Source organism: Ascaphus truei, chromosome 6 (assembly GCF_040206685.1).
Source record: "Ascaphus truei isolate aAscTru1 chromosome 6, aAscTru1.hap1, whole genome shotgun sequence".
In the NCBI taxonomy this organism is placed as follows: domain Eukaryota; kingdom Metazoa; phylum Chordata; class Amphibia; order Anura; family Ascaphidae; genus Ascaphus; species Ascaphus truei.
The window spans coordinates 140,205,745-140,233,375 of record NC_134488.1 but is presented as its reverse complement, the minus strand read 5'-3'; the positions used below and the strand labels follow the sequence as shown (position 1 = coordinate 140,233,375).

Sequence of the window (27,631 nt, the reverse complement as noted above, 5' to 3'; positions counted from 1 at the left end):
TAGATGCTTGACACAGACTTTTTTGATTTAATTTATTTGTAAACCTTGGGGAGAGTCAGAGGAGGAGTTGGGGGAGGAGTTACATGGTGCACAGATTATAATGAGATGTATCACATTCTGCGTCTCTGCCCCAGCTTGCACCTTGGGGAGAGTCAGTAGGAGGTGTTGGGGGGAGTTACATGGTGCACAGATTATAATGAGATTTATCACATTCTGTGTCTCTGCCCCAGCTTGCACCTTGGGGAGGGTCAGTAGGAGGAGTTGGGGGGAGTTACATGGTGCACAGATTATAATGAGATATATCACGTTCTGTGTCTCTGCCCCAGCTTGCACCTTGGGGAGAGTCAGTAGGAGGAGTTGGGAGGAGTTACATGGTGCACAGATTATAATGAGATGTATCACATTCTGCGTCTCTGTCCCAGCTTGCACCTTGGGGAGAGTCAGTAGGAGGTGTTGGGGGGAGTTACATGGTGCACAGATTATAATGAGATGTATCACATTCTGCGTCTCTGTCCCAGCTTGCACCTTGGGGAGAGTCAGTAGGAGGTGTTGGGGGGAGTTACATGGTGCACAGATTATAATGAGATTTATCACATTCTGTGTCTCTGCCCCAGCTTGCACCTTGGGGAGGGTCAGTAGGAGGAGTTGGGGGGAGTTACATGGTGCACAGATTATAATGAGATATGTAACGGTATTTCTGAACCGGCCTGACCCACCCAATCTCACATTGGCCCCTGTGGTCTAACCGGTCCCCATTACAGTGTGGTAGTGTCTGGTGGTGCACTTGTTGGCAACAGGACTCCTGAGTCTCCCGCATGATGGTGTGTGGGGAGGACCCGTCCAGACAGGCAGCTGAGGTAGTGTGCTGAGTCTCACCTAGTTCCAGTGCAGCGCCTCCACCTCATCAGGGTCCCTGCGTCCGCAAGGGGATGATCCTGTTGAGGAACTCCTCCGTGGTGCTCCTCTCTGTACACTCACTCCACACATGTACACGAGAGGGTTTGTGAATGAGAACATCTTTATTGGTGATGTGGGCTAGCTGCCCCTCGCAGTATATTCTTAGCCACTCATTCTGTAGTCAGTGCCTCCCTTTAAAAGGTGTATCTCTCCTTAGATAGGGATTCCCTATCCCCGCAGGGATCACTGCCCTGTGCCAGGTCCCTGGACACAGTCTCCTCTATGGTTACTATAACATAACTTTCAGTCTCTTAGGCTAGTACTTGAACTTGGATGCAGATCTCTGACAGAACTCTTGCAGAACTGGCAGAACTAACTTTAGGCTCAGTGCTGTGCCTTATGTATACTCTGGAAGCTGACACACCTCTGACATCACTAACCATGGAGTCAGAGCATGTGACCACTCCCATCCATACACAGGGCACTCCACCAGGGTGTGAGGGCAAACCTCCATAATTACTGCTGGCATGCCCACAACTTAGCAGGCCTTACTGTCAGCAGGAGAGATGACTGTAGCCATTTTACATGTCCGCTACATTCTCCCCCTGGTGAATCCCATCGACCTCGCTGGGACCTAAATTTGCATACCGCTTTTCCAGGAAGCACTGAAATACAACACATAATTGGTTAACTTTTCATACAAATCTTCATGGTGTATAACAAAATTAACACAGTACATTCCGCCAAGCCCGCCCCGACCAGCAGCCACGAACCCGCGTAATGTATCAGTACCTCCTAAAAATAGTGATTCGGGTCAGGCTTCTTGACCTCTCTTCCGCCCATATCTATGACTGTGACGTGATAGTGCCTAGGCAGTCCCCTCTCAGGCCTATATGTCACCCTGTGTTTATAAATGTTTCTGCCAATGCCCCACACACGCACTAAGTGCTCTATGCGCTCCTCAGCCTTCTTCCCTATCACGGAACTCCCTCTTCCCACTAGGTGCATTTCTATGGCCTCCCTAAGCCACCTATCCCGGTTGTCCTCTATCTCATCCATGAGAGGCTCAGGGACATACGGGTACTCCAACCCGTGGGAAGATTTATACCGAGCCATTATGGTTCTCTCGGCCCTACTAATTCTAGTCAGGTCAGCCTTACCTGCCCTCCCAGGCAACACCCATGATAGGGGCTCATCAGGGTCCACAGGGTCTGATAGTATGCTAGGACCCATAGGCTCTATTTCCCTATTCTCAATCTGCAGCCACCGCTCCTGCAGCTCTCTGTCCCTCTGTTCTGGGGTAAACTCTCCCACAGCCCACCAGTAGTCCACTACATCCTCTCGCCGGATGAGGAACCGAGTGCGGTCCATCCAGGCGGAGTACCCTTCAAACAACGGGGCCCACAAACGGCTCTCTTTGAATCTATCTGACCTCTCTGACTCCCTATCATCATCTATGGAGAATATCCCCGATGACCGTGCGGATCGTGGCAGGAACCATCTGGACGACCCCGGGGCCCTTATCGCTGGCTCGGGTGCTGTCGTGACCACTCTCAATTCTCCCCCTCCCCGAGAATCACCCTCCGTAGCGCCACTGTGCTGTCTTTCCCCAGTCCGTCTCCCCTCTCCCCCTGATGACATGTCCACGGACTCCAGACTAGGCGGGGAACCCGGGGACCGTGTGATTGGGGCAGGGGTTTTAGCTAGGGCGGGGGATGGGGTGTACGGGCAAGAAATTGGACCCCACGGGGTTACGACCCGTTCCTGGCTGTCCGTAGACTGGTCCAATGAGGATATATCACCCTCCTCAGTCCTTGGATCGCCCCTCCAACTCCTGGGCCTTGTAGGTGATCGGGGACCTTCCCCCGATCGCCGAAGCATCGCTGCACTCTTCCTTGGGGTTCCGCTGTCGCCACCGGAAGTGATGTCCTCCCCGGAACCGGAAACACCGTCATCGCGGGTTGGACCCCCATTCGGGATCTCTTCCTCAATGACAACATCCGGAAGCTCCGCCGTCGTCCTCACCGGAAGTGATGCCGTCTCTCCACGTGCGCCTGCGGCCTGGCATGGCCTCTCCGCTCCTACACCGTCTGCTGGGGCAAGGTAAGTGAAGGGACTCCTCTTACCCGTCCGCAGGGGTGTCGGCGTCTGTCGTCCGTCGCCGCCACGTTCCGAGGCGGAGGGACTCCGTCTCTCGGCTCGCCGATCTGCGGGGGACGTTCTGTCTTTCTGACAGCTGCTAGTACCACGGGGTGTCGTCCTCCCCGGTTCTATTCTGGGCCTCGCTGCTACCTCCGCAAGTTCCCAGAGATCCTCGTCCGAGTATTCTCCCTTCTCGGTGCGGTCAGGAGGTGACCCGACTGCTGCGGTTGCGGCCGACCCAGCCGACTTGACCGGCTCCAGTCCCCTTTATCCGGGACTCGCACATCCTATCCACAGTGCGCCAGGGGACTCGGCAGTTTGCTTAGCCTGGTCCCCCGGGGGGTCAGCCGATTGTATCGGAATAAACGTTGGCATAGGCCATAAGTATAGTGTCCCGCAAATGGGGCAACGTGCCGCCGTGTTGACCGTGCCTCCGGGCAGCCCGCATTGTAGGCAGAGCCCGACCACCGTCTCGGTGTTAGCCACCCTTACTACCAGTAGCCCGCCGGGTACTGAGTAGGGCTGAGTGGAGAACCATATTTCCCACAGCGGAGGGGCAGGCCATTCTTTTGGTAGGGACCACTTTCAGTGTGGGTCTCTCCAGGTCAGTGGTTCCTCGCAACTGACCGGTAGAAGCTTCTGGGCCAGCCACTTCCTGCCTCGGCTCCTCCTTTCGCTGACATAGCTGGAACCCGCCCCCAGGGGTTGCAATTATGGGCGGGTCCCACAAGGGAATATCATGCCCCTTAATTAAGGCCACGCCTCTCTCAGTCCTGGTGGGCGCGGTCTGCGTTTTCGCGCCAGTTTCCTCCTCAGAGCTGGATTCTTTTCCCGCGGCTAGTTCCCGCCTTCTTCTTGCAGCAGCTTTGCGTGCAAAATATCCCTCTTTCTTGCAAATCGTTTCCGCGGCCGGAACTACTTTTTGTAGTGGCGCCGTCTGGATATCAGTCCCTGGGCCCAGTGGGTGCATTCCCACAGGCCATAGTTGAAAGTCACTCCCCCTGGTGGAAATCAGGGGAGGGTCCCATAAACTAAGCGGTTGACTCAGCACAGGGGCCGAGTGAGTCACTGTCCATGAAGGCGCAGCCATAGCCTTCGCGCCATGCCCCCCATCAGGGCGGGGCTCTGCTGTTCGCGCCATTCCCGGCCAGCTCTTTGCAAGTCCTGTATCAGCCACATTTTCTGTGACTGGCCCATGCGGTTTCCCTAGCAAGCGGGAACCGCCATTTTGGTTGGCGTTTAAGCCCAAAAAGTCATTTTGTTTGTTCTCCTCGCGGGGTTCTCCCCCAATTATTACAATTTCCTCACACTCTTCAAGGGTGGCCCCTCGGTGTCCCAAACAGGATAAAAACGGGGCAGCCACGGCCTTCGCTCCGCTCCAGAGCAGACTGGTTAATGATAACTCGGCGACTGTTTGCTCTTCAGTGGGGTGCACGCCACGGGTGCCCTCCCCATCAGCCTCTGGTCGCCATTTTGGGTTCTCCGCACCACGCGGATCCTCCATTCTTTGGGTTGTCACACTCTCGTACCAATTATCGTACATGGGGCTCCGCTCTGCGGGGCAGCCTCCACATCAGTACAATAAAGAGTTGCTCAGATGCACCACCACATGTGTACCTGAACTAGGCTGGACTCATGTTGCACTACCTCAGGCTAGGCTCACTCTCTCAGTGTCTGCTGTGACTCCTTCCTCCCAGTCTGTGCTCCCTATGGTAAGTGTCTGGAATGGGCTAGGTACTCTGGCTCTGCCATGCAGTACTTGGGGCGTCTACCTCTCTTGGTCAGCCTAGCGCAGACCCTCTCCAGGATTCCTGACCACGTTAACAGGCTATCCCTTCTGGCGTCCTACCAACTAGCACTACCTCAAAGTGACTCGGTCAGCTATAGCCCGGCTCCAGACCCCTCACTCCTTTCAGGCCCCTAGGTCGTCCCTGCGAACTGACAATACCCTGTCAGCCCCTGACCACCCCTAGGTCCGTCCCTACGCAGCACAGAGTGGCAGCAGACGCTCTCCCTGTTTCCCAGTGTGCCTAGCTAGAGCCTGTCCTGATGACAGATCTGATCTCAGCAGCTCGCCTCCAAATGTAACGGTATTTCTGAACCGGCCTGACCCACCCAATCTCACATTGGCCCCTGTGGTCTAACCGGTCCCCATTACAGTGTGGTAGTGTCTGGTGGTGCACCTGTTGGCAACAGGACTCCTGAGTCTCCCGCATGATGGTGTGTGGGGAGGACCCGTCCAGACAGGCAGCTGAGGTAGTGTGCTGAGTCTCACCTAGTTCCAGTGCAGCGCCTCCACCTCATCAGGGTCCCTGCGTCCGCAAGGGGATGATCCTGTTGAGGAACTCCTCCGTGGTGCTCCTCTCTGTACACTCACTCCACACATGTACACGAGAGGGTTTGTGAATGAGAACATCTTTATTGGTGATGTGGGCTAGCTGCCCCTCGCAGTATATTCTTAGCCACTCATTCTGTAGTCAGTGCCTCCCTTTAAAAGGTGTATCTCTCCTTAGATAGGGATTCCCTATCCCCGCAGGGATCACTGCCCTGTGCCAGGTCCCTGGACACAGTCTCCTCTATGGTTACTATAACATAACTTTCAGTCTCTTAGGCTAGTACTTGAACTTGGATGCAGATCTCTGACAGAACTCCTGCAGAACTGGCTGAACTAACTTTAGGCTCAGTGCTGTGCCTTATGTATACTCTGGAAGCTGACACACCTCTGACATCACTAACCATGGAGTCAGAGCATGTGACCACTCCCATCCATACACAGGGCACCTCACCAGGGTGTGAGGGCAAACCTCCATAATTACTGCTGGCATGCCCACAACTTACCAGGCCTTACTGTCAGCAGGAGAGATGACTGTAGCCATTTTACATGTCCGCTACAGATATATCACGTTCTGTGTCACTGCCCCAGTTTGCACCTTGGGGAGAGTCATTAGGAGGAGTTGGGAGGAGTTACATGGTGCACAGATTATAATGAGATGTATCACATTCTGCGTCTCTGTCCCAGCTTGCACCTTGGGGAGAGTCAGTAGGAGGTGTTGGGGGGAGTTACATGGTGCACAGATTATAATGAGATGTATCACATTCTGCGTCTCTGCCCCAGCTTGCACCTTGGGGAGAGTCAGTAGGAGGATTTGGGGAGGAGTTACATGGTGCACAGATTATAATGAGATTTATCACATTCTGCGTCTCTGCCCCAGCTTGCACCTTGGGGAGGGTCAGTAGGAGGAGTTGGGGGGAGTTACATGGTGCACAGATTATAATGAGATATATCACGTTCTGTGTCTCTGCCCCAGCTTGCACCTTGGGGAGAGTCAGTAGGAGGTGTTGGGGGGAGTTACATGGTGCACAGATTATAATGAGATGTATCACATTCTGCGTCTCTGCCCCAGCTTGCACCTTGGGGAGAGTCAGTAGGAGGAGTTGGGGAGTTACATGGTGCACAGATTATAATGAGATGTATCACATTCTGCATCTCTGTCGCAGCTTGCACCTTGGGGAGAGTCAGTAGGAGGAGTTGGGGAGTTACATGGGGCACAGATTATAATAAGATGTATCACATTCTGCGTCTCTGTCCCAGCTTGCACCTTGGGGAGAGTCAGTAGGAGGAGTTGGGGGGAGTTACATGGTGCACAGATTATAATGAGATGTATCACATTCTGCGTCTCTGCCCCATCTTGCACCTTGGGGAGAGTCAGTAGGAGGAGTTGTGGGAGGAATTACATGGTGCACACATTATAATGAGATGTATCACATTCTGCGTCTCTGTCCCAGCTTGCACCTTGGGGAGAGTCAGTAGGAGGTGTTGGGGGGAGTTACATGGTGCACAGATTATAATGAGATTTATCACATTCTGTGTCTCTGCCCCAGCTTGCACCTTGGGGAGAGTCAGTAGGAGGAGTTGGAGGGAGTTACATGGTGCACATATTATGAGAGGTATCACATTCTGCGTCTCTGCCCCAGCTTGCACCTTGGGGAGAGTCAGTAGGAGGAGTTGTGGGAGGAGTTACATGGTGCACAGATTATAATGAGATGTATCACATTCTGCGTCTCTGTCCCAGCTGGCACCCTGGGGAGAGTCAGTAGGAGGAGTTGTGGGAGGAGTTACATGGTGCACAGATTATAATGAGATGTATCACATTCTGCGTCTCTGTCCCAGCTTGCACCCTGGGGAGAGTCAGTAGGAGGAGTTGGGGGGAGTTACATGGTGCACAGATTATAATGAAATGTATCACATTCTGCGTCTCTGCCCCAGCTTGCACCTTGGGGAGAGCCAGTAGGAGGAGTTGGGGGGAGTTACATGGTGCACAGATAATAATGAGATGTATCACATTCTGCGTATCTGCCCCAGCTTGCACCTTGGGGAGAGTCAGTAGGAGGAGTTGGGGGGAGTTACATGGGGCACAGATAATAATGAGATGTATCACATTCTGCGTTTCTGAAGTGGTGTAACATTCTGCATCAGATGTAAGAGACTTTTCTTACACCGCAGTTCAGCTGCAAAAGACCGAGCAGTGCATCTAAACACCTCTCTCCTCGCTGATACGTAGATCCCAGAGTATGATAGTACAGGCCACACACAAGATTGAATGAAACAAAACAATGTGTATTATTTATATTTGCAGAGAGATGCATGTAGGGTGCAATGTGTATTATTTATATTTGCAGAGCGATGCATGTAGGGTGCAATGTGTATTGTTTATATTTGCAGAGCGATGCATGTAGGGTGCAATGTGTATTGTTTATATTTGCAGAGCGTTGCATGTAGGGTGCAATGTGTATTGTTTATATTTGCAGAGCGATGCATGTAGGGTGCAATGTGTATTGTTTATATTTGCAGAGCGATGCATGTAGGGTGCAATGTGTATTGTTTATATTTGCAGAGCGTTGCATGTAGGGTGCAATGTGTATTGTTTATATTTGCAGAGCGATGCATGTAGGGTGCAATGTGTATTGTTTATATTTGCAGAGCGATGCATGTAGGGTGCAATGTGTATTGTTTATATTTGCAGAGCGTTGCATGTAGGGTGCAATGTGTATTGTTTATATTTGCAGAGCGATGCATGTAGGGTGCAATGTGTATTGTTTATATTTGCAGAGCGATGCATGTAGGGTGCAATGTGTATTGTTTATATTTGCAGAGCGATGCATGTAGGGTGCAATGTGTATTGTTTATATTTTCAGAGTGATGCATGTAGGGTGCAATGTGTATTGTTTATATTTGCAGAGCGATGCATGTAGGGTGCAATGTGTATTGTTTATATTTGCAGAGCGTTGCATGTAGGGTGCAATGTGTATTGTTTATATTTGCAGAGCGATGCATGTAGGGTGCAATGGCCTTGATTGGGTCATTCCTAATCTCCTTATACAGATGAAGCCTCCGATTCTGGTCCGCTCTCCAGGGACGCTCCGTGGGCAGTCTGTCAGCTGCCCGTGGATGAATGTGCGCCTCCCAGCGGCGCGTGTTCACCCGCTAATGCTTGTAAAAAGCCGCGCGGGATGTGTGCGCATGCTTTATGTGCGCGCAGCGCGTGGGAGAGTTGCCATGTGGGAGCCGCAAGGAGGGCAAGCCCCAACCGGAGACTTCATGTGTTTGTTTGCCGAAGTAACCATTTGGGCCGCTTTTGGCTGCTATTCCCCATTGACTTTAATGGGGAAATCCAGCTGAAGACGCCCAGTTACCATTTCGGCAGATGTAGAAAAGCCCCTAGGATTGCTGGATCCGTGGACTCACAAACGTGTACAGTAAGGAATTGTGCGCATGTTCTGTTGAACCTGACATCGTTTGTATCTATCCAGGAAAAACAGGACCTGCTGAGGGATGGATTAACCAACAAGGCTGCCATGCGGGAGCAGCAGATACAAGAACTGAAGAAGCAGAATGATGAGACCTCCAGCAATTCCTGGATAACTAAAGGAATATGTTTGCTGGCAGATGTTGCGTCTCTGGTATTACCAGGGGTTTATGGTAAAGCCGCAGTGTTTGCATCTAATCTGTTAAAAAGAATATTCTGATAGAGATTAGCCAATACCATTGATTTATTCAATAATTATGATGATTTCACCAGAGAAACTTCTTGTTTAATCCGCCTTTTTGAAGTGAAACTTCTTTAGCGGCACGTTATCAGATGAGATATGGTATAATATGTGCTGGTCAAATTTTTTTTGCCCCTGATGAAGTTCCATAGCCGGTGGGAAACGCGCGTTGGGCGCGCAATGTTGTTCTCAGTCTCCTCCTTGGAGCTGTTTTAATACAGTGCTCTCAGTCAATGGATCAATCTTGTAGATTTCACATGCCCTTTGGCTATTTGTTATAGTGTTTTTTAGGCAGTGAGGGTAGTGTATCTGCTCCACTTAGTAATATTACGGGCTCTCCGTGTGCCCCCTGATGCATTTGTGCTGCTAATACATTACATCTGCACTTTTGCTGTGCCAGGAGTGCTAGAGGCTTTTTGCTCTCCTGCGGATCCCATAGCTAATTGTGTCTGCACCCATACAATATACATTTTTCATTTATCACTTAGGATTAAATAGTGTGCTTTGAGCAGCACATATTATACCATTATTATCTGGTGGCCATCTTAAAATCTGTGATTTCATCTTCACCCCAATATCCCTACTGCTAACACTATCAATTTACCATCTGTGCCATAAGTTGATCCTGTGGGGTTTTACCCTGGCTGATTGCACCGTCAGTCCCCTTTACCCTACTATCATTATTTAGTAGGAGGATTCCCCTCTATTTATATGGTGACTCTGGTGCTTTTGTTATTCGATTTAATTTCTTTTTAACATCGTTATATACACACTCGGTAATATATGTTTTAAGTAATTCAATATAGGTTATATCTTAACTAGTGGTGTGCAATTAAGTGAATTCCCTTCGGAGTACAATCATTTAGTACTCTTTATTTTTTCTGATTCACTTTTCAGTTCTCAGTCTGCACCCACCTTATAATTATCGATGCGCGTTTGCTATTCTACTCATTTATAATTTCAATTAGTATGATTCAGTGATCACTCCCTAATCCCCCCCCCCCTTTTTGGCTAGTTACTAATTTAAATAAAAAAACCCTAGACGATAAATAAAACCGTAAATACATAGTAGATTAGAATGTATATATAAATAAATATATAATTTCCCAGAATCCCTTGCTGCAGTGGAAGCGCTGTATGCTGGGTGACAATGGGGAACGACAGGGTTGCAGACCTGTCTAAGACATGCAAATGAACATGCAGTAATATTTACAGTTGCTAAATAAATATATGAATAAATGAACCTAAAAATTGCCCTTGAGCTCCCCCTAGTGGTCCCAGTGTGTGGAATCATTATGACCACACTGAAATGTAACCCTAGTGTTATCTAATGACATTCTGTGAAGCTTATGTAGCCCTGGTAAGAAATTGGGCTATATGTCTATCCTCCTACTGGTGTAAGTCCTCTAAGGGCAGGCTGCCAGTAGTTATCATGGGTTTCCCCCACGTCAAGCCCTGCCCTGAGTGGTGGAGGTAGGCCCCCTGACTCTGTGACTAAGGCAAGAGACATAGGCGAGGGGCCTGCCAAAGTCATAAAGGGCAGTGCACAGTCTATTTAGTGTGAGTTGGGAGAGTGTCAGTTGGAGAGTTCCTGTAGTGTGTTACATTTGGAGGAGCTCAGACAGGCCCTGAGTAGAGCTGATAGAGCTGCGGTGGACCAGTGCCTCTCACCCTGCCTAGGGGGTGAGGGAAGAGCTAGCCCCACCCTGAGTGCCTGTGACTTGGGGTGGAGGCAGGGAACAAAGAGCCCATCCTGAAGGGGTGCAGTCTGGAGGAAGAGAAGACCCTGTACCTGCCATACCGTGTGCTGCTGTTGTTGTTGTTGCTACTCTGCTGGGTGCTGTGAGAAATAAAGAAAGCTGCTGCTGTTCTATAAGAGACTGTGTGAGACTGAAATCTCTTGCCCCGGAGTGGGGTTCTCTGGAAGGATTTCACCCTACCCTGATAGGGCTTGCCAGAGATGGAGGCGTTGCACCACTGAGTAAGGATGAAGGCATGAGCCCCAGAAACCTGTCCCTGTTGTCCCCCATACCATCGCAGGAGACTCAGGCCCTCCTGTTGACCACAGGTATGCACCACCTAGACACATGTAGCCAGACCTTAGCACACCCTAGGGGTCTGATCTGCGACCGGGGGGGGGGGGGGTTGTATGGGTTACACTTATAAATAGATATTTGGACTCTAGTGAAACACAGATAGTGAATTAAACATACCTACATACATCATACATTTTAACATTGGAGGTTTACACAATCAATATAAGAGATTTCATATCATCCTCCTAGTGAACAACAGGAAAGTGACATAATAGTGTTAAGGTGAAGGCCTATGGGAAGCCGTCCCAAAGAAGAGTCCACATTCAGCGACCCTACCATAGCTGATACATTTAGATCCCCTATAGTTGAATACATCGCCCGTAACTCAGATAACTATAGTGGGTATTTTGAGCTCTGGGTGGATATAACATTTATACAAACTGTGAATAACATTTTTATATTTTTTTTTATAAAACGACCGGTGGAATAGCGATGGTGGTAAAAACATCTGTAAAAAAGCATAAACGACCGGCCGTTTTATAAACATTTTATTCACAGTTTGTATAAATGTTATAGCCGCCCAGAGCTCAAAATTCCCACTATAGTTATCTGGGTTCCCGGCGATGTATGCAACAATACAGGATCTAAATGTATTATAGGAATTAGATACATTTTGCGCTCTGAGACCACACCAGCATTCGGCGCTGGGACAAGATCAGGGTAGGAGGTACGTGCAGGTGTCTGTGACACCCCCTGTTACGCCAGAGACCCCCCGGTTAGGCCCCTGCTGAGCGCCGATCTAATCCTCTGACGTCTCTTCGTAATTTGCAAAAAGTGCTATCTGAATTTGGTACTCTTTCCGGGTATAAAATAAATACCGCAATGTTTGAAGCCCTTCATCTAACACTACCAGAATCAGAACATTAAGGAAGAGGAGTCCCTGCCCTGAAGAGCTTACAATCTAATTGGTAGGTAGGAAGAACGTACAGAGGCAGTAGGAGGGTGTTCTGGTAAGTGTGTCTGCAGGGGGCCGAGGTTAATGTGTGAGGTGTAAAGTATCAGCCACAGAGCTACTCATATGCTTCGTTACAGAGGTGTGTTTTAAGGTGGGTCTTAAAGGTGGATAGGGAGGGTGCTAGTCGGTGTGTGTATGTGTGTGTCTGTGTGTCTGTGTGTCTGTGTGTCTGTGTGTCTGTGTGTCTGTGTGTCTGTGTGTGTGTGTGTGTATTATACAGTATCACCGTACAGTGTGTGTTATTATTGATAGTTCACGGTAATAGACTTATTTGGATTCACTTGCATCTCTTGTTTGCATGTACGTGTGTGCGGGATCCTATCTCTTTTTGTGTGCATTTTTAGATTATATTTTAGATATTAGCCCCTCCACCTCTGCTGGAAGAACACACACACACGCATGCACGCACGCACGCACACACACACACACCCCTCTGCTGGAAGGCTGTTCCTCGAACCCACCATATTGTATGTAGTGATGTGTTATTTTGCTTTACCTTTCCTGCAGCGTGTCTCCAGAGGGAGTGTTGGAAGGTTCCGCGGCGGCCCGACAGCATAGGGCGCCGCCATGTTGTTGCGCAATAGTAAGAAGCCCTGTCAGAGCAGAGAGAGGTCGCGCATGCGCAGTGCAAGCGAGCGAACGGCTGGCCAATAAGGAGGAGGCTCAGCCAGTAACTACATCTCCCAGGAGCCTTAGCGAAGTCACCTGACGCCAGGGAGCGAATGGGAGGGCCGGATTTGCGGGAGGCAGGAAAGGGAAGCGTGGGGGAGAGGCCACGCTAGTCAGAGGGCACCGGAGGAGCAAGGGGAGAGGTAGTGTGGGTGCAGGGGGTCCGTGACCCACCTGCACAGGTTAGATCTTCCCTGTAGGCCCCAGGATGTCCCCTGAGTCACCGTAGGTTGTGGTGCTGCAGGGAAACCCTGTAGTGATAGCGACATCAGCCCTTACTGTATACCAGATAGGGACACAGTGTGCGGAGCTGCGGTTGCTGCTAGTCGTCTGGGACCAGGTTGCTGAGCATCGTGACATCGGACAGAGTGCGCTGGATCGGCGGATCCTTTGTGAAGTTATTACCGGTCACCACAGTGACCGGAAGGTATTTACTAAAGTTCACCAACACCGGTCAACAGGCGCTGATCCCGCCTTAGGGAACACTCTTTGGGGACACTAAGTGGAGTGGCCAAAGGACTGAGCCTATATACATAGTACAGTACATGGACACGGTGTGGGGGCACGCGGTGACGGGACAGAGACATTTCTCCTTATGAGAGTGGCCGAGCCACTAGCGTTATAAGTATAGTATAAGTTAATGAATGTGTGATATGTGTTCTTGCCATGATTAAGTAATAAGGGTTTATTCGTGCATTACAGTAAAACTGTTACAATCTGATGCGTGTTGCTATTGTTCTTGCCCAGGGGAATCGTACGTGATGGGGATCCTGGGTAAGTGGAGGCGCTGCCAATAAGATCACTATTACCCCAGGCTCCCAGTTAGCGGAGGCCCAGATCTCCTGGAGCCAACAGGTGTGTGCAGTACCCGTAGTCACTCTAGAGCGTAGAAAAGAGGGCTACAGTACGTAAAGGTCTGCTGTTTACTCTTTATTTTATTGATTTCTTCTCTAAATGTCTGACAAACTCATGTACGCACGCACACACACACACGCTCACACACACACACACACGCCCACACACACACGCCCACACACACACACACACGCCCACTCATACTCACACACCAGCAGCTGAATGCAGAGTTGTATGTACAATTTATTTTGTGATCATTTTATAATACTAAAAGCTGCGTTACTTTTATAATTGCTCCTGAGATCATTAAATTACTTTTAATTAATTTAATAAATATACTTAAAGCATTTAGTTAACATAAATAGGTACCATTTTAATAAGTTTCCAGTTTATTGTTTTTTTTACAAAACCATAGGATCTGCTGGATCAGTATTTGTGCCCTTTATAGAATATGCTGCCATTATCTTTTATGAGATGACACATTTGGAACGTCTGGAAGAAGAATGCCTTTGGTTACGTAGACCTTGAATCTCCCTTTGCAGAGCGTCAGCCCTCTGGGTGAATCCTGCGCTCAGTGTGGCTTCCTGTTCCTGAAAACAAACAGTGAGAGAATCAGACAGGAGCCAGAGAGAGGGGTGAGCTCAGCGTGGCCCCAGTACAGAAGGATGGGGGATTTAGATAAAGACGCCGCATACTGTATAGCTGGAGAAACAGGACTCCTGGAAATGTGTCATTTGTCGCTTTGCAAACGTTCCCAGGAAATGTGTAACAAATGGTGGAAATTAAACTCTTGGCTCCTTTACTATATCCCTGTAATAAACCCAATGGGATTCCCCACACTCTCACCTTACCCTTTTGTTTCCCACATGTGAGTTGCTATTTTGTATCGTACATAGGGGGACATGTATAAATCTCCATTACATAGAATAGTATGGGACTTGGGGCACAATCATTGTGTCGGTGGGGCCGCAGACAGATTTCCTGGGGCCCATCACTAGAGTTCGCCCCCCCCCCTCCTAATTTAAATAATAATAACCAAAGCAGATGTAGCCCCCTGTAAACAGCACGGGCTATATATATCTTTCTCCTACTGTGGTAAGTCCTGTTAAGGGCAGGCGCCAGTAGTAATCATGGGTTTCCCCCCTTTGCAAGCCCTGCCTTGAGTGATAGATGCAGGCCCCTAACTCTGCTGCAGGCATGAGACAGAGGGGATGTTCTGCTGACATCATGAGAGGTGGGGCTGACTCTATTTAGTAGCCAGTTCCTGTGAGTGACTGTCTGTTCTAGTCTGTCCTGGGAGTTGGAGGAGAGGAGTAGGTCGAGCTCTCTCCTGGGAGCAGGAGAGAGAGAGAGAACTCTGGCCTATGAGTTTGGAGAGAGAGCAGAGCTCCGGTGGACCAATGCCCTCACCCTGATGAGGGGGTGATGGGGAGGATCTACCCCCACCCAGAGGATACCCTCTGAGGTGGGCATTGGGGTATTGAGGCCCCTCACAGACCATCCTGCTGGGGTGCATCTTGGAGGAAAGGAGAGGAGAAGGCCGGTACACCTTTGGAGTGCCTTGTGTGCTGCTGCTGCTGTGTGCGAGCTAGAGACAATAAAGAGACATTGCTGATTTTACCCGAGACTGTGTGTGATTCTGGAGCATCCACCCTGGGACCAGGGTTATTCTTCTATAAGGGTCCTACCCCATATCCCTGGGAAGTTATAGAGGATGGAGGTGCTGCACCACCCCTAAGAGAATGGAGGCTACTACCCCAGAAGCCTGGTCCTGTGTCCCCCACACCACCGCGGGAAGCTCAGGCCCTCCTGTTACCGGCAGGTACGCACCACTCGAGCACGTGTAGCCAGCCCTCACACACCCTAGATATGGCATCTGTGTCTGGTGGGGGGGGGAACATGGGTTACACAGATAAATGGTAACGTCAGCACACGGGGGTAACAGAGACTTATGTACAGTACATGCATTTAGATTGTAAGCTCTGTAGGACAGGGACACCCTGTGAATATATCTTCCCTTGGGACGTCTTGTCACATAATGACCACATATAGGACCTTTTATAGCTTTAAGTCCTCCCCCTGCCTCTCACATATAGGGGCTGTAATGCCAACATCACATTGCAATATCTTTCAGTCCCTAAATAAGGCTGGATACATGGCATTTCTCTGCACAGGGTTTATTTACAGGGTTAAATTATACACCAACAGGCCCACCAACCCTTGAAGTCCAAAACAAATCCTAAAAACAACACCTACTCTTTCATCGGAGTCTAACTACATCGTAGCTGCAGCTCTTACTAACTGGGTGACCAGCTAAGCTGGTTACCACCCCAAGACATGTACTATTATCTCTAAACAATATACACAGTCTCTAGGCACAGCAATACAATGTTTATCTCTTATCTGTTGGGGCTCCAGGCAGTTCCCTGTGGACCCTGTGTGAGTTCAGAGAATCCCTCCTCGGTAGGCCCAACTATATGGATAGGACAACCCTACTTCAGTGCGGTCTCAGGTCCGTCAATATTCCTTCTGGGATTCAAACCCAGGCAGTCACAGCAGGCTCCACGACCACTGTCCAGCGAGCCTTGGGGACGGTGCCTTCCAGCTTCACCTTGCTGGGGAGAACTCTGTCTCTCCCCCCCCCTTCTCTGCGGAAAAGCAATCTCTCTGCATGAAGGCCACTTCCTGCCTTTTAAATCTCCTGTTGATTCAGGAGTCCAGCCTGATTAGCTGTAGCTGACAGCAGCTTCTATAGGGAGGGAAGCTATAGGCTGGAAAGCACACTCCGTTTAGTTTGGAGGAAAGGAGATTTCACCAGCAACAAAGGAAAGGGTTCTTTACAGAAAGGGCAGTTAAAATGTGGAATTCATTACCCATGGAGACTGTGATGGCAGATACAATAGATTTGTTCAAAAAAAAGGTTGGACATCTTTTTACAAAGGAAAGGTATACAGGGATATACCAAATAAGTATACAGTACATGGGAAGGATGTTGATCCAGGGATTAATTCGATTGCCAATTCTTGGAGTCAGGAAGGAATTAATTTTTCCCCTTAATGGGTTTTTTTTGTTTGCCTTCATCTGGATCAATAAGTAAGTATAGATATAGGATAAAGTACTGTAGCTGTTGTCTAAATTTAGCATAGGTTGAACTTTATGGACCTATGTCTTTTTTCAACCTCATCTGCTATGTAACAATGTAACACTAGCTGCAACACTCAAGCCTATTCAGGGACAGTGATTATATCACAGGGCCTATTCAGGTAACTTAGATATGTGATATTAACGCTTGTTAAGTGCTCTTACCAAGCGAGTTTGCATGTGTAGCTATACAGAAAGCAGTGATAACATGGCACAATCTCTTGGAAACAGCTTCTTACCGAGCGTTATCACTCTTGCTCTGACAAGTCGTGGGTAGCTCAAAAACGTCAGAAACTCGCATGTTTTTGTCAGTAACCACTATTCAGGTACCGCTGAGGGGCTTATCACATCTTAAACACGCTTATTTTGTTACCACCACCTAAAGGGCAGATAGGAATTGCAAACCCCCTCCAGGGCGGTGGTTGTAGTCTTTCTAACCTAATAGGTTCTCCAGATGTGTATATGTTCCCTCAAACCTCTCTCCAAAAAAATTAGGCCTGGGCTAAAAAATGAACATACACGAGGTACCCTGGGAAATATGCTAATGTCTATACAAAGTATATTTAATGAGTCACACATCTTAAAATATATCCCATGGTACCTCAGATCCCATCGGGAATCTGAGTTGGAGAGTCCTACATAGTGCACTGAGCACAGAATAGTACTTGGCTCATTTCACGGACTTCCCCACCACTTGCCCATTTTGTGGCAAGTGGGAGTCCATATACCATATTTATTTTAGCTGCGCCAGACTGCAGCCCCTCTTATCCACCTTGAGGGGCCTTCTCATGCAGTTCTGGCTGCACTTTTCCCCTCACCTTTTTATTTTTGGGTGCCCAGTGTCCCGGGACAATAAGCCCAGGGATCTCCTCGTGAGCCTGCTCCTGGCATTGGCTAAGCTAGCCATTTATAAGCCCAGGGATCTCCTCGCCAGCCTGCTCCTGGCACTGGCTAAGCTAGCCATTTATACGCCCAGGGATCTCCTCGCCAGCCTGCTCCTGGCACTGGCTAAGCTAGCCATTTATAAGCCCAGGGATCTCCTCGCCAGCCTGCTCCTGGCATTGGCTAAGCTAGCCATTTATAAGCCCAGGGATCTCCTCGCCAGCCTGCTCCTGGCATTGGCTAAGCTAGCCATTTATAAGCCCAGGGATCTCCTCGTCAGCCTGCTCCTGGCATTGGCTAAGCTAGCCATTTATAAGCCCAGGGATCTCCTCGCCAGCCTGCTCCTGGCATTGGCTAAGCTAGCCATTTATAAGCCCAGGGATCTCCTCGCCAGCCTGCTCCTGGCATTGGCTAAGCCAGCCATTTATAAGACCAGGAAGCAGTGTTTGGAGAGGGAGGTCCCAAAAAACATCGTGGCCATGTTCCGGGTGCTGGTGCACTCCCGTATCTGGGCAGAGTACACGTGCGCCGCGTCCGCTGGGGTGGTCTCATAGTTTGTCTCCTAATGGGTGTCAGGTGGGGTACTCTGCTCGGTATCCCCCACTTTGGATTATTTTATTCTCAATCGCCTAATTTATTGCACTTTTATTTCTATTTTCAGTGCTCTGATTACCGTTACTGTTTATATTTGTTTGTCCGGCTCTCTTTTCTCGTCTATATGAGAACTCTCAGTAGCACTGCTTTTTGACACAAGAATATATATGCTGTATATATGATGTGAGGGTGGGTTTTGGGGTTTTTGGGTTCTGGAGCTTGCTGGGTTATTGAAGCTGTTGTTGTTTGGAGGTGTGGCTCCTCCTCCCCAGAGTTTAAAGCTCGCCCCGCCCCACTCTCCGTATAGCCATGAGTCCTTTGTAGCTACAGGCTGTGGCAGGCTATCCTAGGGCTTTGACCCCCCTCATGCTGACTCTAAGTAGCAGGAGTGAAGGTGACACAAGCGTCTGTGTATAACCAATCATGGTACAGACCTTGTGCCCTCCCCTTCTGGTGCATCAGAGAGGAAGTGCTAAATTATAGCAGTTCAGCTCCCACCTTCTTGGGGTGAGGAAGCAGGGAGTGTGCTCCTGTCCTTCTGGGGTAAGGAGTGGAGGCAAGATCAAAGCTGAGCAATAGGCCTCAATATTACCCTAATGCCAAGCATCATCCAGAGGTCTGGGACCCAGATCAATCTACTCTGCATCTGCTGTAATACCATCCTCAGTGGATGTATCAATAAAGCATCCCTTTTTATATACCCCTGCCTGAGTCTACAGTCTATTGGGCAGGGGTGTGCAAGACGTTTGTTCTGGTGGGGACTGATTCTGGGAACCCTGGAGCCCACCGGATCTGGAGGCGCCGACACCCTGAGAAGCAAGTAGATATCACCAAAAGCCTGTCCTGTTCCCCACACCATCGCGGACCACACCGCTCTCCTGGACCCTCACAGTTATGCGCGCACCACAGACCGCAGTACATCTTCCAGGTAGTGTTAGGACCTGCAGATTGGTCATGCCTTGATGTTAGCTGCAGGTCCCAACAAACATCGTGGCCATGATCAGGGCACTGGTGCACTCCCGTATCCGGGCAGAGTACACGTGCGCTGATCCCACTGGGATGGTCCCAGAATTTGCCTCCCAGTGGGCGCCCTGCTCGGTATCCCCCATATGACAGTGGGCGCCCTGCTTGGTATCCCCCATATGACAGTGGGCGCCCTGCTCGGTATCCCCCATATGACAGTGGGCGCCCTGCTCGGTATCCCCCATATGACAGTGGGCGCCCTGCTCGCTATCCCCCATATGACAGTGGGCGCCCTGCTCGCTATCCCCCATATGACAGTGGGCGCCCTGCTCGGTATCCCCCATATGACAGTGGGCGCCCTGCTCGATATCCCCCATATGACAGTGGGCGCCCTGCTCGCTATCCCCCATATGACAGTGGGCGCCCTGCTCGCTATCCCCCATATGACAGTGGGCGCCCTGCTCGCTATCCCCCATATGACAGTGGGCGCCCTGCTCGGTATCCCCCATATGACAGTGGGCGCCCTGCTCGATATCCCCCATATGACAGTGGGCGCCCTGCTCGATATCCCCCATATGACAGTGGGCGCCCTGCTCGGTATCCCCCATATGACAGTGGGCGCCCTGCTCGATATCCCCCATATGACAGTGGGCGCCCTGCTCGGTATCCCCCATATGACAGTGGGCGCCCTGCTCGGTATCCCCCATATGACAGTGGGCGCCCTGCTCGATATCCCCCATATGACAGTGGGCGCCCTGCTCGCTATCCCCCATATGACAGTGGGCGCCCTGCTCGCTATCCCCCATATGACAGTGGGCGCCCTGCTCGGTATCCCCCATATGACAGTGGGCGCCCTGCTCGGTATCCCCCATATGACAGTGGGCGCCCTGCTCGATATCCCCCATATGACAGTGGGCGCCCTGCTCGGTATCCCCCATATGACAGTGGGCGCCCTGCTCGCTATCCCCCATATGACAGTGGGCGCCCTGCTCGGTATCCCCCATATGACAGTGGGCGCCCTGCTCGGTATCCCCCATATGACAGTGGGCGCCCTGCTCGGTATCCCCCATATGACAGTGGGCGCCCTGCTCGGTATCCCCCATATGACAGTGGGCGCCCTGCTCGGTATCCCCCATATGACAGTGGGCGCCCTGCTCGATATCCCCCATATGACAGTGGGCGCCCTGCTCGGTATCCCCCATATGACAGTGGGCGCCCTGCTCGGTATCCCCCATATGACAGTGGGCGCCCTGCTCGGTATCCCCCATATGACAGTGGGCGCCCTGCTCGCTATCCCCCATATGACAGTGGGCGCCCTGCTCGCTATCCCCCATATGACAGTGGGCGCCCTGCTCGGTATCCCCCATATGACAGTGGGCGCCCTGCTCGGTATCCCCCATATGACAGTGGGCGCCCTGCTCGGTATCCCCCATATGACAGTGGGCGCCCTGCTCGCTATCCCCCATATGACAGTGGGCGCCCTGCTCGGTATCCCCCATATGACAGTGGGCGCCCTGCTCGCTATCCCCCATATGACAGTGGGCGCCCTGCTCGCTATCCCCCATATGACAGTGGGCGCCCTGCTCGGTATCCCCCATATGACAGTGGGCGCCCTGCTCGGTATCCCCCATATGACAGTGGGCGCCCTGCTCGGTATCCCCCATATGACAGTGGGCGCCCTGCTCGGTATCCCCCATATGACAGTGGGCGCCCTGCTCGGTATCCCCCATATGACAGTGGGCGCCCTGCTCGGTATCCCCCATATGACAGTGGGCGCCCTGCTCGCTATCCCCCATATGACAGTGGGCGCCCTGCTCGGTATCCCCCATATGACAGTGGGCGCCCTGCTCGGTATCCCCCATATGACAGTGGGCGCCCTGCTCGCTATCCCCCATATGACAGTGGGCGCCCTGCTCGGTATCCCCCATATGACAGTGGGCGCCCTGCTCGGTATCCCCCATATGACAGTGGGCGCCCTGCTCGGTATCCCCCATATGACAGTGGGCGCCCTGCTCGGTATCCCCCATATGAATTTTTTTTAATATTAACCCTTCATATTTATTGCTCTTCATTCTCTTTTGCAGTGCACTTGCTATGGGTTTATTTTGATATTTGTCTGGTTCCTTTTTGTCGTTTTTGGTTCTAACTAAGTAGGGTTGCCGTTAAACTGATTGGCTGGCAAAGCCGGCCAATCAGATAAACCAGAACAAAATAAACCTACGCCGTTCAGATCATTTCACTTGTAAAGCAACTACAAACTCGTGCGGTATGTCATTTTTGTATCAAGCGACATATTTTACTGAATACGGTTTTTACGCAAATTTCACACCGCACGGTAGGAGTTTGCCAGTGCGTTCGATGTTGCGGTGATAACATGGAAGCTGCCGGAATAGGCTCCTTAGTTTACTTCGCTTCTGAGGCTCTCGATAGCTTCATTTTTTTTTTTTAGCAAAACAAAACTGCATTATTCCCCTCATCGGTAAATATCACACAGAGGTGCGGCTGCAGAGAAGGATTCTGGGTAGTGACATGCAAATGAGCACCTCAGTGACAGCTTCCTATCCACTTAATGAGGTGGATTCCCAGGAACATGAAACAGATTAGAAGAGATGGCGGAGCAGAGGAACCGCTTAAACACGACTGTTACATTCTGTAAGACTCATCAGTTTGACCTGAATCTGCTTTATGAAGATGGTAGTGGTTGCAAATCAGACACTAAACGTATTTAGGAATTGTTTTATAGAGTGCAACTCCCCTTTGGGATAAGTATGGCCTTAAGAGGATAACTGTGCTGCTAATCTCCATGCAGAGGCCTGCCTTGGACTTCTGTGCTGCAGCGATGGTTACCCCGACGCTGCCCCGCGGTGTACTTTGGCCAGCCTGCTGTCTCCCCCTGCTGAGAACGGCGTCATGGGCCGAGGCCGCTCCTCGCACAGAGGCCACTCCCGCGCTCACGCTCCTAAGCTGAAGCGGGGAACTCCTGACTACCTGTTGCCGATTCCTTGCTACGACTACGACCACCCGGATGTCTTCTATCCTGACCCTGCTTCGGCCATCGATTGTCCTGTCTTCTCCTACCCCGACTTTGGCTTCAATAACGACGATGCTGCCTTCTCCAATCCTGACCCTGCTACGTACGACTATGAACTGCGCACTCTGGATCAGTCTGCGCAGACTAAGGTCAGTGATTATATAACCCTATCTCAGCCCCGCGGTCCGGTCCCGGTTTGTGGCGAGCACAATCTTAACAACATGTCTAGAAAATGATAAGGATCCCCTTTATAGGTAAAGACAGCGCTCTATTTAGATTGAGTCCTCAGGAATGGCTCCCCACTACACTTATAATTCACATGCCTATGCCTTCAAGGAGCTCCCCAAACCCCAGTCCCGAGACAGAGTTGGACAGCCCCATTGGTGTGTCCATAGCCAGGCCCCGTGATGGCATTCCGTACCCGAGGTGGTGATATTGACAACAGACAGAGAGTAGTACAAGACCCAGCAGGGGACAGGTATGGTCCAGGTAACAGGAGTTAGTGACGCTGCAGAATCTTCCCAGCGGGGGACAGGAGGAGATAGAACACTGTCACTGTCACACAGCAGCGGGACGGTTCAGGTAACAGGAGTTAGTGACACTGCAGCATCTTCCCAGCGGGGGACAGGAGGAGATAGAACACTGTCACTGTCACACAGCAGCGGGACGGTTCAGGTAACAGGAGTTAGTGACGCTGCAGCATCTTCCCAGCGGGGGACAGGAGGAGATAGAACACTGTCACTGTCACACAGCAGCGGGACGGTTCAGGTAACAGGAGATAGTGACGCTGCAGCATCTTCCCAGCGGGGGACAGGAGGAGATAGAACACTGTCACTGCCACACAGCAGCGGGACGGTTCAGGTAACAGGAGTTAGTGACACTGCAGCATCTTCCCAGCGGGGACAGGAGGAGATAGAACACTGTCACTGTCACACAGCAGCGGGACGGTTCAGGTAACAGGAGTTAGTGACGCTGCAGCATCTTCCCAGCGGGGGACAGGAGGAGATAGAACACTGTCACTGCCACACAGCAGCGGGACGGTTCAGGTAACAGGAGTTAGTGACACTGCAGCATCTTCCCAGCGGGGACAGGAGGAGATAGAACACTGTCACTGCCACACAGCAGCGGGACGGTTCAGGTAACAGGAGTTAGTGACACTGCGGCATCTTCCCAGCGGGGGACAGGAGGAGATAGAACACTGTCACTGTCACACAGCAGCGGGACGGTTCAGGTAACAGGAGTTAGTGACGCTGCAGCATCTTCCCAGCGGGGACAGGAGGAGATAGAACACTGTCACTGTCACACAGCACGGGACGGTTCAGGTAACAGGAGTTAGTGACGCTGCGGCATCTTCCCAGCGGGGGACAGGAGGAGATAGAACACTGTCACTGTCACACAGCAGCGGGACGGTTCAGGTAACAGGAGTTAGTGACGCTGCGGAATCTTCCCAGCGGGGACAGGAGGAGATAGAACACTGTCACTGTCACACAGCAGCGGGACGGTTCAGGTAACAGGAGTTAGTGACACTGCAGCATCTTCCCAGCGGGGGACAGGAGGAGATAGAACACTGTCACTGTCACACAGCAGCGGGACGGTTCAGGTAACAGGAGTTAGTGACGCTGCAGAATCTTCCCAGCGGGTGACAGGAGGAGATAGAACACTATCACTGCCACACAGCAGCGGGACGGTTCAGGTAACAGGAGTTAGTGACGCTGCGGAATCTTCCCAGCGGGGACAGGAGGAGATAGAACACTGTCACTGTCACACAGCAGCGGGACGGTTCAGGTAACAGGAGTTAGTGACACTGCGGCATCTTCCCAGCGGGGGACAGGAGGAGATAGAACACTGTCACTGTCACACAGCAGCGGGACGGTTCAGGTAACAGGAGTTAGTGACGCTGCAGAATCTTCCCAGCGGGGACAGGAGGAGATAGAACACTGTCACTGTCACACAGCAGCGGGACGGTTCAGGTAACAGGAGTTAGTGACGCTGCGGCATCTTCCCAGAGGGGACAGGAGGAGATAGAACACTGTCACTGTCACACAGCAGCGGGACGGTTCAGGTAACAGGAGTTAGTGACACTGCGGCATCTTCCCAGCGGGGACAGGAGGAGATAGAACACTGTCACTGTCACACAGCAGCGGGACGGTTCAGGTAACAGGAGTTAGTGACGCTGCAGAATCTTCCCAGCGGGGGACAGGAGGAGATAGAACACTATCACTGCCACACAGCAGCGGGACGGTTCAGGTAACAGGAGTTAGTGACACTGCAGCATCTTCCCAGCGGGGACAGGAGGAGATAGAACACTGTCACTGTCACACAGCAGCGGGACGGTTCAGGTAACAGGAGTTAGTGACACTGCAGCATCTTCCCAGCGGGGACAGGAGGAGATAGAACACTGTCACTGCCACACAGCAGCGGGACGGTTCAGGTAACAGGAGTTAGTGACGCTGCAGAATCTTCCCAGCGGGGGACAGGAGGAGATAGAACACTGTCACTGTCACACAGCAGCGGGACGGTTCAGGTAACAGGAGTTAGTGACACTGCAGAATCTTCCCAGCGGGGGACAGGAGGAGATAGAACACTGTCACTGTCTCACAGCAGCGGGACGGTTCAGGTAACAGGAGATAGTGACACTGCAGCATCTTCCCAGAGGGGACAGGAGGAGATAGAACACTGTCACTGTCACACAGCAGCGGGACGGTTCAGGTAACAGGAGTTAGTGACGCTGCAGAACCTTCCCAGCGGGGGACAGGAGGAGATAGAACACTGTCACTGTCACACAGCAGCGGGACGGTTCAGGTAACAGGAGTTAGTGACGCTGCAGAATCTTCCCAGCGGGGGACAGGAGGAGATAGAACACTGTCACTGTCACACAGCAGCGGGACGGTTCAGGTAACAGGAGTTAGTGACGCTGCGGAATCTTCCCAGCGGGGGACAGGAGGAGATAGAACACTGTCACTGTCACACAGCAGCGGGACGGTTCAGGTAACAGGAGTTAGTGACGCTGCAGAATCTTCCCAGCGGGGGACAGGAGGAGATAGAACACTGTCACTGTCACACAGCAGCGGGACGGTTCAGGTAACAGGAGTTAGTGACGCTGCAGAATCTTCCCAGCGGGGGACAGGAGGAGATAGAACACTGTCACTGTCACACAGCAGCGGGACGGTTCAGGTAACAGGAGTTAGTGACGCTGCAGAATCTTCCCAGCGGGGGACAGGAGGAGATAGAACACTGTCACTGCCACACAGCAGCGGGACGGTTCAGGTAACAGGAGATAGTGACACTGCGGAATCTTCCCAGCAGGCTGAGGCAGGGGACAGCTCGGGAAGAGGATACAGATGGCACAGAGAACAGTGGTGAAACTATGTAAGGGCTGTTATATACAGGATGCGGCAGTGCGGCCGCGCGTTCCTATGCGAACGCGCGTGCAGCATGCTTTTCCTGTATATAGTGCCGGGAGCTGCAGGTAATGTGTGTGTGTGTGTATATGTGTGTATATGTGTGTATATGTGTGTATATGTGTGTATATGTGTGTATATGTGTGTATATGTGTGTGCATGGGTTGTGTGAGGGAATGTAAGTCCTAGATAGATTTTTTTAAAGAAAAAAAAAAACTTTAATACATATTTATTTTTTTACTTCTGCAGTTATTTACACACGCACACGCACACGCACACACGCACACATCCATACAAACACGCATACATGCATACACGCATTCATGCATACTGTACATACATACACACACACACACACACACACACACACACACACGCACACACACACACACACACATACACACATATACATACATTTGAGCGCAGGCAGCGGCGCGAAAAGATTAATTTCTTCATCTTCGCCGCTCCCTGTCGGCTCCCGTCTCCCTGCCGTGCGTGCGCGGCCCTTCTATAGAAAGGCTGACTAACGTCAGCAAAATAAAAATCCACGCGCACGGCGCAGCACGCGCCCGCCACTATAAAACGGCCCTAAGGCCTGGGACATGGTCAGCGCTTATGCGTTGACCCGTGCTGACCCGCGCTGCTGCTCGGCACTGAGCCCCTGCAGCCGCAATGAGAGCGGCTTTAGCAGGGGCTCGCGCACGCGTCAGCACGCCTGGGGAAGCGCGTGTCTGACGGCGTTTTGAAATTTCCCCGCTTGCCGGAGCGCAGGGCCGGTCACGTGAGCGGTTCACCCAACGAGGGCGAACCAGCTCCGTGAAGTCACTGGCCCGCCATTGTCCCGACCCCGTCCCACCCCCGGCCCCTGATGGCGCGCTGTGTAAGGCCAGGGAAAGCACCGCTTTCCCTGAGCCTCAGCGCGCCTCCGCACTGTTTAAAGGCCTAAGCCGTGCAGGGAATGTTACATAAGCATTACAGTCAGCGCTATTCTATATCTTTCTAACAGGATTACTGTGTGTGTCTCTGGTATACCTTACCTTCAGTTTCTGTTCAATCAGCCATTCATTCTCTCTTATCATTCTGAGTCTTTCCTCTTCCATCTTCTCCCTCAGCATCTTCTCATGCTGCTCATTACTTCTCTTCTCATCTTCCATGAGCTGCTGCAGACGTCCGTTATTCTCCTGCAGGATCTGTCTGTCCCTCTCTGCAGCCTCAGCCTGGGATCGCTGCTCTGGGGAGGGAGTTTATATAAATATGGAACATACTCTACATCACAAGCGGCGCCTCTCCACATCCAGCGCTTTTACACTACTCCCTGCATCACCCAGCGCTCTCACACTGCTCCCTGCATCTCCCCCACACCCAGCGTTCTCACACTGCTCCCTGCATCTCCCCCACACCCAGCGTTCTTACACTGCTCCCTGCATCTCCCCCACACCCAGCGCTCTCACACTGCTCCCTGCATCTCCCCCACATCCAGCGTTCTCACACTGCTCCCTGCATCTCCCCCACACCCAGCGTTCTTACACTGCTCCCTGCATCTCCCCCACACCCAGCGTTCTTACACTGCTCCCTGCATCTCCCCCACACCCAGCGTTCTCACACTGCTCCCTGCATCTCCCCCACACCCAGCGTTCTTACACTGCTCCCTGCATCTCCCCCACACCCAGCGCTCTCACACTGCTCCCTGCATCTCCCCCACACCCAGCGGTCTCACACTGCTCCCTGCATCTCCCCCAAACCCAGCGCTCTCACACTGCTCCCTGCATCTCCCCCACACCCAGCGCTCTCACACTGCTCCCTGCATCTCCCCCACACCCAGCGCTCTCACACTGCTCCCTGCAGCTCCCCCACACCCAGCGCTCTTACACTGCTCCCTGCATCTCCCCCACACCCAGCGCTCTCACACTGCTCCCTGCATCTCCCCCATACCCAGCGCTCTCACACTGCACCCTGC

At 51.5% G+C, this 27,631-nt stretch overlaps 2 protein-coding genes across 3 annotated transcripts in view; one reads left to right on the top strand and one right to left on the bottom strand.

Moving 5' to 3' along the window:
- Positions 1-10,965, top strand: part of LOC142497994 (guanylate-binding protein 3-like) — a 94,946-nt gene extending 83,981 nt beyond the window's left edge. Inside the window, exon 11 of the mRNA XM_075606503.1 lies at positions 8,851-10,965. Coding sequence (XP_075462618.1) covers positions 8,851-9,066 — 216 coding nt within the window. The 3' untranslated portion in view covers positions 9,067-10,965. The remainder of the gene's footprint in view (positions 1-8,850) is intronic.
- Positions 10,966-14,033: 3,068 nt separating this feature from the next.
- The window catches only part of LOC142497990 (guanylate-binding protein 7-like), a 77,870-nt gene continuing 64,272 nt past the window's right edge, over positions 14,034-27,631 (bottom strand). For both annotated transcript variants that reach the window (XM_075606495.1, XM_075606496.1), the window contains exons 10-11: positions 26,712-26,905; positions 14,034-14,252 (exon numbers count right to left, since the gene is read on the bottom strand). In XM_075606495.1, the coding sequence (XP_075462610.1) occupies positions 14,130-14,252; positions 26,712-26,905 (317 nt within the window). In that variant the 3' untranslated portion in view covers positions 14,034-14,129. The remainder of the gene's footprint in view (positions 14,253-26,711; positions 26,906-27,631) is intronic.